This window comes from Callithrix jacchus, chromosome 13 (genome assembly GCF_049354715.1).
Source record: "Callithrix jacchus isolate 240 chromosome 13, calJac240_pri, whole genome shotgun sequence".
NCBI lineage: Eukaryota > Metazoa > Chordata > Mammalia > Primates > Cebidae > Callithrix > Callithrix jacchus.
In genome coordinates, this window is record NC_133514.1 from 27,368,263 (window position 1) to 27,391,055 (window position 22,793).

The 22,793-nt window shown below is 33.1% G+C and overlaps 1 protein-coding gene and 1 non-coding gene across 2 annotated transcripts in view; both read left to right on the forward strand.

The window, feature by feature from the left end:
• The window catches only part of SGCZ (sarcoglycan zeta), a 1,232,742-nt gene that overhangs the window by 968,779 nt on the left and 241,170 nt on the right, over positions 1 to 22,793 (forward strand). Inside the window, exon 3 of the mRNA XM_002807483.6 lies at positions 1,520 to 1,621. Within this exon, the coding sequence (XP_002807529.4) occupies positions 1,520 to 1,621 (102 nt within the window). The remainder of the gene's footprint in view (positions 1 to 1,519; positions 1,622 to 22,793) is intronic.
• LOC118147100 (U1 spliceosomal RNA) lies at positions 13,071 to 13,235 on the forward strand. The gene has a single exon (XR_004733264.1). It is a non-coding gene; the product is annotated as a U1 spliceosomal RNA (small nuclear RNA).

Consider the following 22,793-nt stretch of genomic DNA (forward strand, 5'->3'; position numbering starts at 1 on the left):
CATCCCTTTCTACAGATGGGCTGGGTTATATGTGTGTGTGTGCATATATGTGTATGTGTGTGTGTGTGTGTGTGTGTGTGTATATACATACATATATATCCACACATATATATATACAGATACACACACATATATATATGTGTGTACATGTATATATAATTATATATGATTATGTATAATCATAATTAACATTATATGATTATGATATGTGATCAATTACATATTCTTATGTATGATCAATTATATATGGTTTTGTGTATAATTATATATATATATAAACCAATTTTACATGATGATTTAGTGTTAGAAAGTGAAAAGTTAAATTTACTTTGGTATTGAGCTTATAAATTTTACTATTTCAGTTTTTAAAATCATTATATTTTCTTATTCATGCTTAGTTATGAAATCTTAATCTTAAAAGTTCTTCCTTTTCGTGTCTTCACATAAAATTAGTCAAAAAGTCTGTAGATTTTTCTTCCACCACATTCTTCAAACTACTACCAAGTTATGCGATATTAGTAATACTGTATCAGTTAGCCCTAAACAGTACTTCTGCCAGATTAATCTTGAAGCCTGCCTCCATTCATTTCAAGCCATTGAACTATGTAAGAACTTTTAAAGTGTCTTCTCTTGGAATCTGACTGAATTACATTCTCCTTTGCTTTGTATATGTGGCTTTCCTTTCTCTGTCCCCAAAATGTACTCCTCACTTCTTTCTCTCCCAATATTTCAAAAATAGAAATCTCATACCTTAGTAAGATCAGATGGCATGCTATTTCCTAAATGTTGCCAGCACGTTCATTTTGTTCCAGCCTCCAGGGACCTTCCCTGTTGAAATTCCACATTCTTAATGACTTTATCATAGTCAATCCCTTCCATGAGCAATTGTTTACTATCTTGCCAGATATAAAATCCTCTTTCTTTAATTCCCAATAGCACACTCTGTTTAGTTATGTTATTCTGTCACATAAGCATTATTTGTGTATTCATTTTATTCTTCTCATAAACTGCTATTTTCCAAAGGATCTGACATACATCTACTCATTGTTTGAATACTTACTAATATCAGACTATCATTAATTACTTGTGAAAATTATTGTACAAATGTGACTCAGAATATTTTAGAGTTATTTGCATAACTGTAATGTAAAAATATTACTAGATTTCTCTGCAAACAGAGTTCTTTCCAACAGTCAGGTAGCAAGGATCATTAAACAAAGTAAATAGTTGAACTGACTGATGCATGAAAAAAGTAAAGGATTTATTCATGGGCAAATCCTAGTCTCTGGTAAAGCTAGAAGAAGACACAGTCCTTTAAATCTTCTTTTTCATTTTAAATAGAGCCCTCTATATGCATGCAAAGTGCTGCAATCATTAATTAAGTAGATTGAAGATCTCATTTTCCTTAAATCATCACTGATTTGAGCTCACTGTTTTCTCAATTTAGGCCTAAGAAAATTATGGCCAGATATTCATTCTCCAATTAACCTAAAAGTGAACTATATTTCATTGCTTGTAGGATGGTATGGGAAATCTGAGAGTCACCAAGAAGGGAATCCGACTTGAAGGTATATCTGAGTTTCTACTTCCATTGTATGTGAAAGAAATTCATTCTCGAAAGGTATGTGATACTGGCTTTGGCTTACTGTAAAAGATAATTCAGAGGTTATGTTTTTAGCTTGAAATAGGAGGATAGAATCCCCTTATCTCTTCAGCATGTGTTTAGTTTCCTTAAGCTAAACACCTATGTTTAAAAATCAAAATGATAAAATATTTGAAAATTAGTGAAGAAGGTCAGTTTCAACCTGACAAAACAGAAAACCATTTTGAACTAACCTGCAGTATTACTTCTGCTACTCTATAAAATGTGCCTCTCTATTTTCACTGGAAATTAAAGTATAAAGTTATGGTAAATCTAAAGGGGGCATTTGATATGTCTTAAGTAATTTTTCCCAAAAAGGCACTGATTTGAATTAATGCTTTTAATTCAACATATTATCTATCACAACAGCTTTAATAGACATGCATTTTCTAAAAGAGATGGCAAAGAATTTTAATGTAGAAATTAAATTTATCTCTAGAGGTAAATTATGTAAAATAAGCCAGAATATTTATCCTTCAAATATGCATGTGCACATGTGCTACCTGTGTTTTATCTGTTAGAAGCATGCTAAAAATTAAGATTGTAGCTTAGTTAATGTTCTTTTTGGCTTATGTACATTACCTCTCAGAAGGTAGTCAATATTTTTGGATATATCAAAAACTTACTAGAATTTTTCATATCTATTACACATCTCCCTGAGGAATATATATATTTGTGGAAATAAGTTTATTAAGTTAGAAATAATGGAAAGTGTGTTAAATAAAAGTTGGAAAAAGATCATACTTATTTCTTGAATGTGAAAGTCTATTTTAGACTAAAATAATGTTTTAGTATTTTAATCAATGTAGAAGATTAGCAAATGGGTTGCATATTGAGCCATAATTTGAATAATTTGTATCTAAGTTATTTTTCCTTAAGTATCAAAGTGAAAACAGGACAAAGGATTATCTTTCATAAAACATTTAATTTGGATAACTATATCAATTTTAAATTTCCTTTTTGAAATATGCCAACTGATACAGCTGTCTCATATACTGCATTGACTGTATTCTGGTACTAGAAATTTTATTTTGACAGTACTTCACTTTCCAGATACTGTCAGACAAGTAAAACAGTAGACGATGTATGAATACCTGATCTTACATAATTAAACTCTTAAAAAGTATTAAATTTAAAATTAAAAGTTCAGTTATTTTGCTTCATTTTGTTTTAGGAAGAGGAGAAAAAAAGCAAAAACCATGCTTACATATATTAGTGTCTTACTTTCATTTAAAGTCACCATCTTTGACAGTTATTTGTTGAATTATTGTGTTTGGCACTATTAAATAATTTAATATTTGAAGGAATAAAAACTTGGACATGGAAATCAAGAAACTGCTTAACATAGGAAGAAAGTGAGACTAAGCATAGGCCAAAACTTCTCTGAAAATGCATCCTTTTGACAAGTCCAGGGTCAACAAAAATGATTTATCTCTGAAGTCTTTTAGGTTCCTTTGTAGTGGCTAGCTGGGAACAAGATTTAAATGACTGTGAAACCTTCTACCAGCAGGCATGTTGTAGAATTTGTCTTCTCAGCCAAATTCTTCATTTCTGAGAGCATAAAAACAGGTGTCAAATTAGGATTATCTTGAGAAACAGGAATATGTGTGGATTCCATCTATGGACCATAGCGGGTTGAGTCCCCTCACATTATAGCCAGTTGCACTTCCTAATTTTCATCCCTGGGAAAGCTGACTTCATGTTCACAAGCATTTCCAAAACCTACTGTATTGACTGAAGAATATGTGCTTCCTTTCACACCCCAGCCCTGATGCTGGTCCTCCTGTGTCTTCTCTCATTATTGTTTGTCTCCCTGAAAGTAGGAAGTATTGGAAAGGTGGGCACATTGGTAGCCATACAGGAAATCTGGTGCAAGAACAGAAATAGAAGGGGACCACTATACTTCTTGAAAATACTCTGCACATGCACTTCAAAAATAAATATGTAAGAAATCTCCAGACTGCTTTCCACAGTGGCTGAACTAATTTATGAACCTAAAATATAAATTGGATACATAAATAAATAAATATTTAAAATAAAGAGAAAAATATATTTTATAAGCACCTCTCACATTATGATTTACTTGTCCATGAATGTCATAAAGCCTATTTACTTCTATAAAGGTAGCCACGATTTCTCTTAGCCTTAGTTTGTTCATTTTTAAGTGAGTTTGGTAGAAACTTACCAAAGTGCTTAATTCTTAGTTAAGGAGGAACACAACCATTTCAGTAACAAAAGCAGAAATGAGAGTTTTAATTTTAAACATTCTGTTACACATTTTAGTCTTTTCATGTGTTTTCATATACTCAACAATTTTATGATAAAATTCCAAAGTTCCCATATTTCTAAGGTAAGGATATCTATTAGAATGTTTAAGAGGCACTTTGGAAGATTAAATGAAGCTGAGAGAAAAAAAATGCTGGGTACAAGAATTTTGATTTCTGTATGTGATTGTGTATGTTTAACCTCCATTAATGCCATCCTTTTGCCTTCTTTAAATCTAGCCAGTATTCCACTCTGACATACAGAATTTTCTTATTTATAGTTACTTTGTTGTACAGGCATTTAGTCCTACACATGGAAAAGTAATAAAGAGATTTATTGGACAGAAAATGCAGGTGCCCATAGATACACATCTAGTCGCCTAACCTAATCAACTATGGGCTGGACCAACGTTACAAGCTCCTCTCACCTGCTCCCCATTGCTAAATATCTACAGACAGTTAAAGTTATATTATTAGGCTCAGCAATTTACACCCTTCTTCATGGTTTTCAAATATTAACCTTTTCTAAGTAGTCTATTAAAAAACCCAAAATAGAAAAACATATCATAGTGTATCCAGGAAATATCTTAGAATTCAATGTATTTTTCAAATTTTTTTAAATTGCATTTTAGGTTTTGGGGTACATGTGAAGAACATGCAAGATTGTTGCATAGGTACACACATGGCAGTGTGATTTGCTGCCTTCCTCCCCATCACCTATATCTGGCATTTTTCAAAATTAACATTATTCTCAGGGAAAATTACTCATAGAACATTGTGAAGTTAAATATATAATATTATTCAGACAAGAACAAATCAAAGGAAGTATAATTTGGGCTAGTTTATATAAAAGGTAATGATGATAACATTCTGCATCTATTTTCAAGGCCCTTAGTCCAACTTCAGGTCAAAACATTTAAAATATCAGGAATTTAGGACATCTAATATTCAGACTTTTAAAAAACTTAATTGGAGTATGTTTCCCAGGGTTTCATGAGTCCAAAGTTGTAATGTGTTCCATGCATTTAACTTCTTCTACCCAGCAAAATTTGCATCGTGTTGTTTTTCAGAACCTCTTGTCTGAGAGGGACTGAACAGCTCTCTTGGTTGGTTGGTTTGTTTCCTGTTCAAGGATTCTTAGTTGAGGTGGTACCTCAGCACTGCCACTGATCCCAGCTTCCTACATGACAGACTGGTAATGGTGACAGAGGAATTACTACCAGATAGTTCAAATTCTGATAAGTTCACAGTTAAGCAAATAAGTTTTGAGTTCTCAGGACACCCGTATTAGCAGAGGTTTGAATAAGGCTCTGCTTTTCTCATCATGTCCATTTCACTGTGATGTTAGCCCAGTTCTAGGTTCCACCAGTTTTGCAACTTGCGTGTTCAATTATTCTTTATGGAGTTCAGACACAAAGCCATGGGGCAAGGCAAGCACAGCAAATGTCTTTCCTGATTACACAACATACTAACCTCCTTACCTGTTTCTTTTAGGCATCACAGCAAATCTCCTCCTCTGTTTAGATTTCTTTCTTTTGTACAAGCTAATTCATATACATAGATATCTAAAGGCTTTCATAATAATTTTCTTAACATGGTTATCAAATCATATTATGTTTAGATTTTTATGCAGATAAAGTGTATACGTTTACAGTAATTACTTTAGTCAAGTTTAAAAAATACAAACCACTCTAAAGCCTTTATACTCAGAAAAAAAAAACTGTTAACATTTCATGAACATACCACAGTTATATAATTATATATTTGCACAAATAAAATAAAATATATAGATACATGAAGAATATTTGTAATTAATATATGTAATTTTATAGAAAAAATAATGAAAAATAAATTAGAAAATGGCTGAACTTACTTAAATATTTCTTTATCATAAGAACTTTTTAAAAATAAAGCTTGTCTTTATGGTTAAGAATAAAAGATGATAAATGCTATTAAGAAGCTGAATGCATTAGCTTTGTGTTTTAATTTCAGATAGCTTTTGTTAACTCCCTGCAGTGTAATTGAAGATGATTAGCGCCTCTCCAGTTTGTCCTCACTTCTCTTCATTTCCAGTTTGTTTGTAATTATATTACTTTAACTTTGTCCGAATTCATAATGTTTTCATTTGGTTCTTCTGCAACTTTAACTGTCTCTGGTCTTTGGTCTTCATTCTACATATAAATGGCTGCAGTACTCATCATCACAAGTCTTCTTTATCTTATGGATTTTCCATTTCTCAGTTGATTAGTCAGATGATTCCTTCTTCCCTCATATTCTTAATTAGTTTTGTTTGTTAGTTTTGATTTGTTTTATTTCCCTGCATGGGGGATTTTCTAGGAAAAGCCAGAAATTTTGCTAGATAGGTTCTAAAAGAACTGTAATAGTGTTAGTTGGTTTTTTAATCCTTGAAACATAACATTTCATGCTTCAGGTGTCTGACTGTTGCCTTTATTCTTTTTTGGGAGTGTTATTAATGGTTCATGCCTTCCTTGCCTCAGATTTGTGAACACATTTCTCTATTAAGTCCAAGCACTGAATATTGCCATAAGAAATCCTGTGGCATCTTGGTAGTTTTCTCCTTTTGATGACATAAATGCTCTGCTTGGATGCCTTCTTTATTTTTGCCATTTCACTTTTTTTGTTTCAGAGAAATTTTGCCTATTTTGTCACTTAATAGCTTTCAGTTTTATTTATTGGTTTCTTCTACTTCTACTTAGAGAAAGCAATAATTCTTATGTTGGGTCATCTTTGTTCCCCATAGCTATCATAATTTCATGAATAAATTTTAACTCCTTATATTTTTTCTCTAAATACAAGTAACTGTCATCTGAAGTTTTTTTAAGCATTCCATTCATTAATTGTTTTCCAAATAAATTTTTTCCAAATAAATAAATAAATAGCTCTCACTTTCTCTAATTTATATATTTTATGTATAATGGTGAATCTCAGAATATTCCTTTGGTCTACAATCTTCTTTTTGTCTAAAAAACATGTTTTACTGTCTATGTGTTTGGCTTAATTAAAAATAGATAGTGTTTAAATGTTAATGATTACAGCACTTTCCTTACCTAGTTTGTAACTCCTGATGAGTTACAATTTGAGGTAGGGAACTATTGTCTAGCTCTTTTGTTTGCTTTGCTAGAGAGATTATAGTTGGAAGGGGAAAGGCAGACTCTGACTGTTCAGTCTCTTCTGCAGTTCTGAGGTGTTTCTAAATGATTTGCATCAATCAGACATAGATTTTAATCCCATAATTCTTAGCTGCACTTTCTGTCCTATAGAACACTTCCAGTGGTGTACACAGTACTCTATTCCTGGGAGCTTTTTCCATCACTCTCTACTTACTATCTGCTTTTCTTCTATTCAGAATAGTTTGTTTAGGCTAGAGTTTCTTGAATATGTTTCTGGACATATGGGTTAGGGTAGGGTAGATATTCATGATCTATGATGCTTTGAAATAATCTATTTGTTTTGTTTGACTTCTGCTTTTTTCACTTTATGCCATAAATTTATATTATAAAATTGTTGTTCAAAAAAACCTAAAGAAGTAATTGTTAAATGGTGAGGGAGATTTCGAAAAACTTTTCTGGAGTTTGAAGTATAGTATTAAGTAGGATCCTTTCTTCCTCCATCCCTTTCTTTTCTTGCCCTTCTCCCTCTTCTTCCCATGCCTCTCCTTTCCCCTTCCCCTCCTTCCCACACTTCTTCCTCCTTTTTTCTTTCTTTCTTTCTTTTGGACAACCAGTAGTTCCCAATACCATAGTAAGAATAGTCATATTTTTCATTACCGAATTGAAATACAACCTGTCTTATACACTGCATTCTCAAGTATACACAGATGTATTTCCAGCGACTCTATGCTGTACTATTGATATACTTGCAAGGAACCCGAAGTCTAGCTTTAGGAATTTTTTTTTTCTAATTAGTAGAGTGAGTTCTTTGTTTTTACTATTTTTGAAAAGCTTTTGCCTATTGTGCATTTTCTCTTCAAAATAAACTTAATAATCAGCTGTCAAGTTTTATAAAACTTTGTGTTATGAACTTAATTATGGTTACACTTAGTTTTTGGAGGAAGACATCTTTGTAATAGGTTGGTGCAAAAGTAATTGTGTTTTTTGCCAGAACCACAATTATATGGCAAAAATCACAGTTACTTTTGCACCAATCTAATAGTATTGAATCTTTCTATCTAGGAGCATGGCTCTTCTCTCATTTCTTTCAACACCTATTTTGTGATGGTCAGAAACATTTCTTAACAATCTTCTCCCTATAAACATTGCATATTTCCTGTTAGTTGTTTAACTTTTACATTGCCTAAGTTAATAGACTTAAATTATTTCTGTGGCTCACATGACATATAATGATTTTTAATAATAATAGCTAACATTCAGCATTACACTACAGCTCTGGAGTCCAATAACTGGTTTCAAATCTCGGCTCTGTCATTTAACAGATATGACTTGTAACTTTAGTTAACCTCTCTTTGCTTTAGTTTTATCATCTGCAAGATGAAGTTCTTAGTTCTGGCTAATATTTTAGTGACTACATTGTTATACTTACTAGATAAGATAAAAGCAGTATAATCCTACCACAACGGCCAGGCTGAGGAATGTTACTGTTTGTTATTTTTATTCTCAGCTAAACATTGTACTAAATGTTTTACGTGTGTTAGCTCATTTAATCCTCACTATGTGGTGGGCATTATTGTCAAGCAGAATATAATTTGAAAGTAGAGTCAAAGGATTTGATGACATATTTGCATATGGGATGTTAAGAAGAAAAGAATATATAGCATGATATCAAGAATTTTTGGTCTGAGCAATTGCCACTAATCACTGCAAGGAAGAATTGGGAATGTAGGGGTGGTGGTAGTTTAGGAGCACAGTCGTGGAGCTATTAACTTTGTCTGTTAGATGATCATGGTGATGGACATATGAGTCTAGCTTTCATGTTGGAAGTACAGGGCACATATATACGTGTGTGTGTGTATGCATACCTACATATATGTGTGTATGTACATGTATGCACACACACATATATATATTTGCCTTGCACTTCCAACATGAAATCTAGACTCATATGGCCATCAGCATGATACATATATATACATACACACACATACACACACGCGCACACACACACGCACACACACACATATATACGTATACACCAAGGAAATAAGTATAGGTGGGAAATATAAGATGTCTGTGGAATGAATCACTGGGTACTCCAATACTAAAGAGTTTGAGAAGAAGTGAAAGAGCCAGCCACAGTATAAGAGGTAAATCCCAGTGAGGTAGGTCAAAATACCAAAAGAATATGATATCCTGGAAGCAGAGAGAAGAAATAAGAAAGTGTTTCCAGGTTGAAAAAGTGAACAAGAGTGTCTGATAGGTCAAGTAACATGGAGACTGCAAATTATTCCTTCTACTGTTAGCTTGATTATAGTTTAGTTAGGCATAAATGTTTTATAAATTACAGTATAGTCAGGCACATTATATTTTTTCACATACTTTGTAGATATCTATCAAGATGATTTTTATCATTTTTATTATTTAATATATTGAGCACATGACCTGAAAAGATATATAAATGGTGATGCATCATTTTATTATTGGGATAAACTTTCCTCATTCATGAAGTAGCAATCTTAAACTGTTGAATTAAGTTTACTTAATATTTTACTGTGAATTATTGCATATATTCAAATTTAGATTTTTTTCTCTGTGTATTTTATTTTCTTTATTTTTCTTACTTTTCCCATAATATTTCATTAAATCCATTCATTGTGAGACTTTAATTTGGGTCCTATACATCAATTTTAATAACATAGTATTACTTGTTATTAAAGATATGATTTAATTTCACCATGAAATTTTCTAGTCATAGAGACTCTTCTGAGGCAAAATATATGACTAATTGTCTGTTTTTTTTCTATGAAAATTGTTCTCTAATATTCCAAATCAATAGAACTTACCTTTATTACTTATTTTCATACAAAACTATCCACTTTATGCTGACATATATAATTTAATATCTAGTGTTGCCTTTGTGTGTTTTCCTTTCTTTTTTATTTAAACATTCTGAACAGTAAATTGTCTTCCTATTATATTTTTCTTTTTGCTTAGAACAAGTTTAGGTTTTAATCAATTAAATATTTTTACCTTTTAAATTCCTGTTTCTACTTTTCTTTTTTATATTTACCAATTGTCATTTTTTCTGGTTTATTGAATTGAATGCTTGAATATTCTGTTTTCAATATTTCCTCTTTCAAATAAATCTATCTTAGGCCATGAAGTTCATACCAACTGTTTAGGCCACACCTCATGTGTCTAATAATACATTCTACTTTTTTTATTTAAAAGTAATTTCTAATATTTGATTTTCTTCTTAATCAAAAGTAGTTTTAAAAGGGAGTTACTATTAAATTGTGTATGGGTTAAACATTTGCTTGACTGTCTTTTATCCTTATATCCTTGCATTATATACACCTTCAATTTGCTGCATAATCTTTAGAGTTTTACATTTTTAGTTAGCAAACTAAAAATTTTAGTTTTTAGTGCTGAACTAGAAATAATCCAGGGGCCAGGTCTATTTTGGTCACCAAATTATTACCCGGCCACTAACCTACAGCAAGGCAATCAAAACCAAATATTTGTTGTTGTTAATTATTTATATATAATATAATGTGTTAATCTTTAATTGGATTTGAATTTAATTTCACAACAACATTGCCAGGTGGACAAAGTAGATCATTTTATTCCCATTTTGCAGATGAGTCACCTGGAGACTTAGGAAATATAAGTGATGTGTCCAAAGTTTCGGGACTCCAAGGTGAGCGAGAATTCAAATCTCAAGTAACTTCTTCTTTTTAAGTCCATCCTCCAGTCTGCCTGTGAACAGACTATTATAATTAATCCATAGCAAATATTTACATTATTTCTAACAGCAGTCGACAAAATGGGACTTGAATGTTCGCAATTTTGATGAACTTAGCCTTTTTCTGTTCCATTTTGCAAACATTTGCAAATAATTCATCTAAATCTCTTTCTAGGGGTTGCTTGCATCCTGCTGGTTAAGAGACATCCAGTGGTGAACATAGAAAAGGTAGCATTCATTTGCATGAAGAAATGCTTTTTAATATTTTTAGAGTCAGACATCTTTAGTTGGGTCCATTAAAAGCTGAAGAAAATATGTAAACACAAACATAAGTAAATTAAATCTTTATGCAAATTTGTGTGGCTCAGATATGCCCTTGAACCAACCCAGGTACCCACTGATGTAAACACTGACACAATTTACATACCTGCTGATTGTAGTTCAAATTCTTTTTAATATTTAATATGCAATTTACAAAGCATTTTTATTCATGTTACTTTACTTAATCCCTAATGCTAGACATGAAAAAATATTGTCTTATAGATGGCAACTCAGTTGCCTCAAATTATTCAACCTAAAAGTCAATAATGTGACTGGAACAAGATCTTTTAATGCTGATTCATTGCTTTTTAACAATTCACACTCTACAAAATATCTTTTTTACATATTCTTCAGAAAATAAAATCTTTATTCCAATTTATGTCGGTAGAATTCCGGACTGCACCCTTAGAAGAAAGTATGGGATAGTTTCAGCACATTGGACATGGTTAGGAGTGGGGAAAAAAATAATACAATGGTAGAAGACCCTCATTAAAACTGGGAGACAGTTTGAAGTTGCTAAATAACTTGTTTGCAGAGGTGTGATATTCTTTGGACATAAAAACAAACAAACATAAAAGCATGTTAGGGCAGCTTTAAAAGGAGTTCTTCTTATTGTGTATTTTTCTAGAGATTACACCCTTATCTGTCACTGGTGGGGTCTCTCAGACAGTGCTGAAGACTTACAAAAAATAAAGATTCCTTCATCACCTGAAATTGAATTGCCTTTATAAACAAATACTTTTAGAATTATCTGTGGTTTTTCATCTTTCTCTCCACCAAAACACACACACACACACACACACACACACACACACACAGATATGACGTAACCGTATATTTATGTCTTTTCCCAAGAAAGATGAGAGATAATGATCAGCTCAGATTGCTATTCTGTAAGGTATCAGATTTGTGTGTATGTGTGTGTGTGTGTGTGTGTGTGTAACAACCTATTGCAGAGAATCTGGAACAGGGAAATATTAAGAAAAGGGTAACACTGACATCTAGTCAATATTACATATATCTAAATGCCTTAAAATCATCTAATATAATATTATTCAGTGTTAAGAGTTATCAGCCTGGCCAATTGCCATTGCTTATGCCTGTAATCTCAGCCAGAACTTTGGGAGATTGGGGTGGCTGGATCATTTAAGGTCAGTGGTTTGAAACCAGCCTAGCCAACATGACGAAACGCTGTTGCTACCAAAAAATACAAAAATTAGCTGGGCATGGTGGCTTGCATCTGTAATGCCAGTCACTTGAGGCTGAGGCATGAGAATCACTTACACTCTGCAGGCAGAGGCTGCAGTGAGCCAAGATGGCACCACTGCACTCAAGCCTGGGAGACAGAGTGAGTCCCTTTCTAAAAAAAAAAAAAAAAAAAAGAATCAGCTCTAGGATAGCACACAAAATTATGTAACAGAAACTTTTTACTATATCTTGAATAACTCTTGCTAGCAATTATTACTTACTTTTCACGTATTAACTGCTGAAGAGCCTGGGACACATTCTCAACCAGTTCTAACAGCATTCCATAGGAAGTAGACATTAGTATACCAATTAGAATACTCTCCCACAGCTGTGAAAGAGAGTTTGGCTCAGAAGACTTATATAACTTACCTGAATATCCTGGAAAAACTTTGTTGGGCAGGAATGCAAGTCCAGTTCTGTCAAGCTTTTATCCTTATGTCCTTAACCACTGGTAAATTCCTACAATGGTGAATAGAATCTGCAGTCTTCTCAGTAACAAGGTGAAGAGAATGTCTATAGAATTCTATTATTATTCCTGTTCCAGGAAACATTTTTGACTTACTCTAACAGATTTCTTGAGATCCATGCTGTGTAGTTTTTCTTTAAATAGGTATTTAGGCTCTCTGTCTCTGTCTCTCTATTTTTATATATATTATATATCTATAAACAATATATGTATGTATGTATACATGTGTAATAATATATATATTATAATAATACTTACCTGGCAGGCGAAATACCACTATCATGAAGGTGATTTTCCCAGGGTGAGGCTTATCCATTGCACTCCTGATGTGCTGACCCCTGCGATTTCCCCAAAGGTGGGAAACTCGACTGCATAATTTGTGGTAGCGGGGGATCTGCATTCGCGTGGTTTCCCCTGATCTTTCACAGTTTGCAATAAAGAGACATGCAAATAAAAAAATATATATGCATAATATATATAATTATTATATAAATATTATATAATTGTATAACATATATTATAATATTGACAAAATATGTATAATAATGTATATTATTATACATGTACACATAGATATATTGGTTATAGATATATAATATATATAATATACATATATACATACATATATTGTTTATATATAGAGAAGTCATTTGAAGTCAGTGGTTTGTATTATTATACATATACAACATACATACATACATTGTTTATATATATATATAAACAGACCACAAAAATTATATTAGCCACTTTTACACTAGTTCAGTGTTTCTCAATCTATTTTAAATATAAACCACAATAAAAAACACATTTCATACACTCAACATTTCTAATGAAATACAATCTAGCCAAGCTCATCTATTCTAATTTAAATAAATACATGCATATATATTTATAAATAATATACGTATATGTGTTATATATACGTATATTATTTATACATAACATGTATATTATATACATGTTATTTATAAATATTTATTACACATAAATAATATATGTATAAATAATATACATATATATACATACATATTTTTTTTTGCTTGCATAAAGAAACATGGAGCCATATCATATTGATTCCACTCTCTAGTGAATAGGAATAGGAATTTCAAATAAATATCAGTGTTATTTCCCTTCTTCTACTTCCTCTTTCTCTTCTCCTTCTCCATGTCTTCCCTTTCTTCTTCTTCTTCTTCTCTTCTTTCTTCTTCCTCATCCGCCTTCTTCTTCTCCTTCTCCTTCTTCTTCCTCTTGTTCTTCCTGTAAAGACAGGGTCTAGCTATGTTGTCTAGACTGGAGTGCACTGGCTATTTACAGGTGTGATTATAGCACACTGCAGCCTCAACTTCCTGGCCTCAAGCAGTCCTGCTTCAGTTTTCCAAGTAGCTAGAATTACATGCACCATCAGTATTACTTCTTATAATGAAAGCAAAAGCAATTGTTCTCCAAATAGAACACTTCTTCACTATTCCAAAATCACATATTTGCATATATGTGGGCTGACTACTGCTAATATAGGAACCTCTAAGTCATGATGAAGAGAAAGATTTACTAAAAAATTCTAAAGCTCTAGGAGCAGACCACAAAAATATATATTAGCAACCCGTACACTAGTTCAGTGTTTCTCAATCTTTTTTGAATATAAACCGCAATAAGGAAGCAAAACACACTGCCATGTGTGTACCTACGCAACTGTCTTGCATGTTCTGCTCATGTACCCCAAAACCTAAAATGCAATAAAAAATTTTAAAAAAAAAGGAAACACATTTTATACACTCTGAATATTTCTAATGAAATACAATCTAGCCAAGCCCATCTATTCTAATTTAAATAAATACATGCATACATATATGTATAAATAATTATTGCAACCAACTAAATTGATCTCATGACCCTGTCATATGTATGATCAACAGCTTCAAAAAAAATTGTCCCAGCTAATAGCTACTAAAATAACACATTCAGTATGTTTGTGGCAAGATATTTTGTGTCAGTTGTCACATATGTAATGGATTCTGCATTATAAAATATAAAACACTATTTATTCCAAATAAAGTACAAAAAGTATGAATTCTGTAGAGCAGCAATCCTATGTTTTGACCACATCATACAACACTGACTTTTACATAGTAAATGTCCAGTGAAATTTTGTCAACTTTTTATTACAGTGTATTTACATACAGAAAAAAACACACATTTCAGTGAACATTTACTTTATTGAATGAATGAATGATCCATATATTCAATGAATATAAATTAAATCTTTGAAAAAATACTTCTCTGTTACTTTAGGCAAATAGAATCCTTTGCTTATGTAAGTTGACCTCATTATTACTGATCTTTTATTCTTGTTTCTCAAGTTTTTACCAATATAAACAAGGGTGAATTAGATTTAGAATTAAATTGTATTGTCTAAAAATAGTAATCATATTCCTTCCATAATTTTGAAGACACAGACTCCAAAAAGATTTGAAGAGATCTAACCTTGAATTTTCTGAGCTTTATGGCTTTATTGTTCTCCTATCTATATAAATATAACTGACTCATCACCCATATTCCATTGTCAGCAGCATGCACCAAAAAAAAACACAAAATCAGGGACAGGATGGTAGTACAAGCTGCAGAATGATATTTTTCTATGTTTTTTTATGACTATGGAACTATGGTGGTGCTTGATGAAGATGCTTTTGTCTGTTAAAGTTACTCTTCTATAGAAGTCAGACCTGGGAACTGAGCATCTGAACAAGTAGTAGTTACAAGGTTTTGACTTGAAATCAGCTCCTCTGCAATAAATTACTGTCCATAAATTACTTATATGCTTCTATATGGAAGACTATGAACTGGGCTTTGGAGAAAGATTGGATTGGAATTCAAAATCACTTGATGTTTGTAAGAAAAAAAAAATCATTTGAAAAAAGACATTGTTTATCCAAGAAGCTGTAACTAGGTCAGTTTGGTTCGATTTGAGAAATGCTATAAAGCAGCAGTCTCACACTCAGACAAGTACACCCTTAAGTGTGTTCCAAGATTTTCCAGGGGGTACACAGGCATGGATATTCTTTCTGAAATTCTCAAGTTTCAAAGGTACTTTTTCTGAAATTTCATCTGCCCTGAGACTCTGAAGCTGGCTACTTCTGGTTTTTCCAACTTTTCTACCACCACCACATTTCCCTTATTTAAAAAATGAAAAAGGTAACTTTCATCAGTCTTAATATGACACATTGCTCAGGATGTAAAAAAGTTGAGAATGGGAAAAGGTGAACTGGCTAAAGCAAAGGACAATTTGAGAATACATTAAACCTGAAATGAAAGGATAAGTAGATTAATCAATACATGTAAATAAAAGGTCTGTACACACTCTGGGAGGCCGAGGTGTGTGGATCACCTGAGGTCAGGAGTTCCAGTCCAGCCTGAACAGCATGGTAAAACCCTGTCTCAACTAAAATTACAGAAATTAGCTGGGCATAGTGGTGTGTGCCTCTAATCCCAGCTACTTGGGAGACTGAGGCAGGAGAATCGCTTGAATCCGGGAGGCAGAGGTTGCAGTTAGCTGAGATTGCACAACTGCACTCCAACCTGGGTAACAGAGCTAGACTCCGTCTCAAAAAAAGGAAAAAAAAAATAAAAGTACCGGCAGCTGGGTATGAACTACTGAGGGACAACATTCACATTCATCCATGCTACACATTCATGGCAAAATCTCCCTCTCTGACTTATTAATTTTTTAATAATCTTAATAATGATAACACTAATAGATCATTTGAATTGAACACTACAAACATTTTTCTCATAAAAGTGACACCAAGGCTGGGAGAGGTGGCTCACGCCTGCAATTCCAGCACTTTGGGATGCTGAGGCGGGTGGATCACTTGAGATCGGGAGTTCAAGACCAGCCTGACCAACATGGTGAAACCCCGTCTCTACTAGAAATACAAAATAGCCAGGCATGGTGGCACGTGCCTGTAATCTCAGGTACTCGGGATGCTGAGGCAGGAAAATCGCTTGAATCCAAGAAGCAGAAGTTGCGGTGAGCAGAGATCACACCATTGCACTCCAGCCAGAGCAAGAAGAGCGAATGTCTGTCTCAAAAAAAAAAAAAAAAAGAAAAGAAAAAGAAAAATGCTGGTTTTACTAATGATTTAGGTGATAAGTAAGACATGTTCCATCATTAGGATAAACTCAATCTAGAGCTCCATATCCTTGAAGTATTCCATGATACGCGTTTTACTTAATTTTTTATTTTTGTTAACTTATTTTTTGAGACAAAATTGTGCTCCTTTGCCTAGGCTGGAGTGCAGTGGCACGATCTCGGCTCACCACAACCTTCACCTCCCACGTTCAAGCGATTCTCCTGCCTCAGCCTTCCAAGCAGCTGGGACTACTGGCACCCGCCACTACACCTGGCTAATTTTTGCATTTTTAGTAGACACGGAGTTTTACCATGTTGGTCAGGCTGGTCTCCATCTCTAGACTTCATGATTCAACCACCTCAGCCTTCCAAAGTGCTAGGATTACAGGCATGAGCCTCCATGCCTGGCTGAAATGCATTTTAAATTTATACTTGATATTGCACCAGTGTCAGATATTTTATTCCTTGCAAATATTAAACTGTTGATATTAAAAATTTCAAATATCAGCTTTATAATATTCAAGGTGCTATTGTCTTAAAGATTTCATGGAATGTGTGAGCAAAAAAAAAATATTTGGAGAATAGGGATATAAAAGAGCAGAGAAACATGAATTTGGAAAGCGGCTGAGGGCTTCAGGCATGCAGTGTTGGAGAGCTAAAGAATTTGGAATTCATCCTCAAGGCACTGAAACTCTAAAGGGCCAATCAGCTTATATCTCGTTAGTCTATTAGATTTCAAGTTAAGAAAATGTATTTCTTTTCTTTTTTTTTTTTTTTCTGAGACGGAGTTTCGCTCTTGTTACCCAGGCCGGAGTGCAATGGCGCGATCTCGGCTCACCGCAACCTCCGCCTCCTGGGTTCAGGCAATTCTCCTGCCTCAGCCTCCTGAGTAGCTGGGATTACAGGCACGCACCACCGTGCCCAGCTAATTTTTTGTATTTTTTTAGTAGAGACGGGGTTTCACCATGTTGACCAGGATGGTCTCGATCTGTTGACCTCGTGATCCACCCGCCTCGGCCTCCCAAAGTGCTGGGATTACAGGCTTGAGCCACCGCGCCCGGCAAGAAAATGTATTTCTTTAGAAATATCAAACACATTTTATTAACTGAGGAAAGCACTTCCTTCTTTCCTGTTATTTTTGTTTATTGAGGTTCAATGCATTTTCTAATATTTCTGAGAAATAGTGTTAGAAATTTTATTAAATGGCATGGTATTGAGACACAAAGATATGTAATTTCTTAAAAAGAGAAACACTTGGTATCTTAATACTAAAATTCGTTCCTCTTCTTTATTATAAATTAGAATATTTTCATTATCTGGATGGATGTTTTATAAATATGTTCTAGATGTGGCATTGTTTCTTAAATAAAATCATAGAAAACAAACAAAAAACGAAAGCAATATAAAACCCAGGGACGAGGAGGTCTTCCTTCTCTAATGGCAGAAGTTTGCAATGCCCTCAACACTCTTGCCTTGTAGCTTGAAAATCCTGCCTTTGACCAATATCTCTTCATCATTCTATGCTTTTCTCATGGTACATTTCAAAGACCAATCAGAAGAAAATCATTTCAAATGCTGCAGATAATTCTCTAATCAAATGTTTTTACAATACATTTCCTCCTCACTGTAAAAGCTCAACATTTATTGTCATCATGACAATAAGGCTTGTCATTTATTGTCATGATTTCACCTTTCTGTGTCCTTCTATCATGCTTTCACTCTGATTTTCCTTTGGTTTGCATTAATAAAACAATTGAAAGATCTAGGTATAATCTTCTCTTGTAATGTTCTATATGCCCAGCAATTGAAATCTCCAATGAAGAAATGGCCTCTTATAAATAACTTACTTTTGAAATAGCACATTTGTGACAAAATGAATAATTTTTATCCCTAATTTACTAAGATATTTCAAGACTTTGACAATGAGGGACTAAGGAAAGAAAGAAAAATATATATTTAACATCGTTTTGGTTTCATCAGTTTTATCAAGATGCTAAGAACACAATTTTTATTATAAGTGAACCCATGGGTTACCTTTGATTACCTTGCTTCTTTAGAAACTTAAAAAATGTTCTGGGTACCCTGACTCAGGTCTGTCATCCCAGCACTTTGGGAGCCCAGGGCAAGAGAATCACTTGAGCCCAGTAGTTCAAAACCAGATTGGACAACATGAAAAAAAAATCTCTACAAAAAATACAAAATGTAAGCAGGAATAGGGGCACATGTCTGTGGTCCCAGCTGTTCCAGTGGCTGAGGCAGGAGGATGGGTTGAGCCTGGAGGTTGAGGCCGCAGTAAACAGAGATCTGCTCTCCAGCCTGGGTGATGAAGAGCCGCCCTGCCTCAAATAAAATAAAATAACAAGAAACTTTAAAAAATTAGCTTCAATCCTTGTTCTGTGTTCTGTGGATGATCCAATTATGCTCATAAGATTTCTGTGGATTTCCAGGGGATTTAGGTGACCTCTAGCCTCAATTTACTGTCTCAGCTGAATTCTTCTCTTTCTCCCAAATCATATAAAAGTTCTTTCCTTGATCATGGTACGCACTCAAATACAGATATGGTTATTTCCTAAACTTCTTAACCTTCTAAAAGGCATACACAGACCCGACTAATGTTTTAAGGAACTAGAGGGTTACGCTGTTGTATGCAAATAATCTGAAAAGCAGCATAAACAATTTACTCTATAAAATTGTTTTACTGCATTGCTGAATCACCCTTGCCTTCTTGCCTATCCTTTTTCTTTTCCTCACTTTCATGATGGAAAAATCCTTTCATCTCTCTGTATATTTTATATTTAAAAAGATGAAAAAAATCACCATTTTTGCTAATAAAATTTATATCAGATAATGAAATAAAACACAGGGCAGATCACAAATTTTATGTAGATATTTCTGTGTTTTCAAAATTGATACACCAAGCATCTGTCATAAGACCAAAGTATAAACTGGTTTAAGGCCCCAATTTTAATGTGTCCCTCAGGGTCAAAGAGAATCTTGTGATTTGTTCTCTTTTCTTCTCAGTTACAGGCCCTTTGATTTTGCTGAAGAAAGGTTAGGTGAATCTACATAATTAAGGAAAGGAGAGTGGTTGGAAGAGGGAGAGAAAAACTGGAAAGTACTGGAGTTATTTGCTGGATCCTGGAAAAGTGAATATGGACAGGAAAGGGATTATGAATTTAGATTCTTTTCATCAATTTTTAGATATGCAAAAAAAGATTTTGAACTATCAAAAATTACTTTGTGCAACTGAACTGTTTCTTTGACCCTGGCACCACTCTGAAACTGAATTACATGGTGCTAGTCTTGAAACAGGTTACAAAAGTATTAATTTTGAAATTTGAATGACTGGACAATAAGGAAGGAAACAAAGGAACAGTCAATTAAATGTCCTTTTTCTTCATGTGCCTGATATTAACTACTTTATTCCCACGGATGCTCTTGTTATGAGCACTTAAGTAAAAGTTATTATAGCAGTATTTGCTCTTTTTTTCTGATAAAATATTTGTTAAGTTCATTTTCTGTTTTATTTATTAAAATGCTAATTAGTGCAAATATTCTGCTTCAATTTATCTTAGGTATAATTAGTGACTGTCTGCTATTTCATTCCTTGCTGAGAACTATTTCTTAAGTGATTTATTTAAACAAGCTGCTACAAAGTATCATTCTATTTCTGTTTTTTATCCTCTAGAATAAAATTACTTTTTTGTACTTCACAAAAAAGTAATTTATTAATACATGCTTCTTTTTGTTTTACTTTTCCATCCATTCTTTTCCTGTTTTACTAGATAATACTGCAGTTTACCACATTTTTTATTTTATCAGGGAGTAGGACAAGAGAAATTGACCACAAGTAGTGCAAATGCCTGCAAATTAGCAATGACACTTTCTTTTTCCTTCTTAATTCAGTGCCTATGTAACACAATGGGATTGTTGCCTTCATTATGTATCTGTGATTTGCCATCAGCTTGTCATGTTTTGTTTCATGCAAGTTATGATACTTTTACCATAATGGTATCCTCTTTTGGTATTCAAAAATTAAACCAGGGAACTAGAATCAAAATACTATTGAGCATTCCGGGTAACAGTTTATCAAAGAGATAAAGTGGAAAATAATCCAATCTAGAATAATTTTACAGAGGAATTAATTATATTTCCCAATGCTTTACATTTTATGTGGAATAATGTGAAATTGACTACATAGTTAATCAAAATCTAATCTCATATGTTATTTCAAAATTAATGACTATCATGAACAGCCACATAGCTTCTAAAGGGGAGTATATAAAATATTATTTTTGATTAATTAAGCACCTTATGACAATCTATAATGTTGCTGAATTTAATTTAATGTTTTGCTTTAATCATGTTGAGTTTTGTAAACTATTTTTGTTGTTATGACAGTTATGAAAAATAGTTTAATTTTCCAAAGATTATGTGTAATGATGTTAGCTTTGGCTGAAAAACAAAACAAACCCCCCCAAAATAATTTTTGCCCCAAACTTAATAGCTTAAAATCATAAGAGTTTTTTTCCTTAACTTTGTTCAGTAAGCAGTTTTTCTTACACAAACTGATCTGGGGCTGGATAATCTAGAATACCGTAACATCTGTGTCTAGGTTGGTATGATGGTTGAAATGGCACTCTATGTGATCTCTCTTCCTGTAGGAGGTTAGTCCAAGTTTGATCGTGTGGTGGCAGAATGGTGCTCAGTGGCAAGAGAGAGCAAGTCCCAAAGTGAAAGTGTTTCTCAACCCTTTGCTTAGGGGCAAATTTACTAATACCCCATAAACCAGTATAAAGTTGAGCCCAGATGCAAGAGATAAGAAACTGACTCCACTTCCTGATTGGAGGCATAGTAAAGTCACTTTGCAAAGGGGAATATGGTCACGAGAAAAGTTTTTAGCCACTTTGCAAGCTACCGCAAAGGCTGTCATAATTTCTTGTCCTAATAATTTTGCAGCTCTTGTTTACTGATAATGCTGTCTCTGAAAGATTGAACTGTGGTTGTATGCATTTGTTTTTAAAGGAGTGAAAATTGTTAGTTAAATTTAATAAGATTAATTTTATTTTTAAAACTCAAAATCATAAAATTTCTAGATTTTTGCTATTCCATGTTTATGAAAGAATTTTGAATAACTTTTGAAGATATAGAAAACTTCGTTGAGGTTTTTGAAAACTCTTGGTTTTGAAACATTGATGCCTTGCTGTAATTTTTAAATAAGCATTATAAATATTAGAAATATTGCATGCCGTGGTTGTATCAAAAATGTGATTTCCATGACATTAATATGAATTTACAAAGCATCTGTCATGCTAACCATTGCTCATCATTTTGAATTCATGTTTTGTTGTTCATATGATAGTTATATTGATAGATTAGCTGTTGACATAGATTGCTCTATAAAGACTTATACTTTGACTTTGTTGTATTAAAATGAATATCAGTGAAAATAAGATATGTGCCAAATCTATTTTATCTATCATATTTACACATTAAAGCCCTGTAAGTCAGACTGCATTATTATAATGTACTGTGTATGCTGTTTACATCAATACTCAATTTAATTAATGTTAATGATTTTCAAGTTATCACCATAGTCTTATCTTCCCCAAATTGTCATTTTTGATAATTTTGCTAAGTCTACAGACCTCTGAAACTTGATTCTCTTTTATTTCTACCTTAGGCAATGTCTTACTCCTATAGTGTAACAAATTATATCCATAGTTAATGCAAAACTAGGTGTGCTATTTCTGGAATATCATTGAATGATTTCAATTTGCATTTTGCACAGTTGAAATAGCCTTATAGTTTTCAATTGTAGCCACAGAGAATATTTACTAAATACTT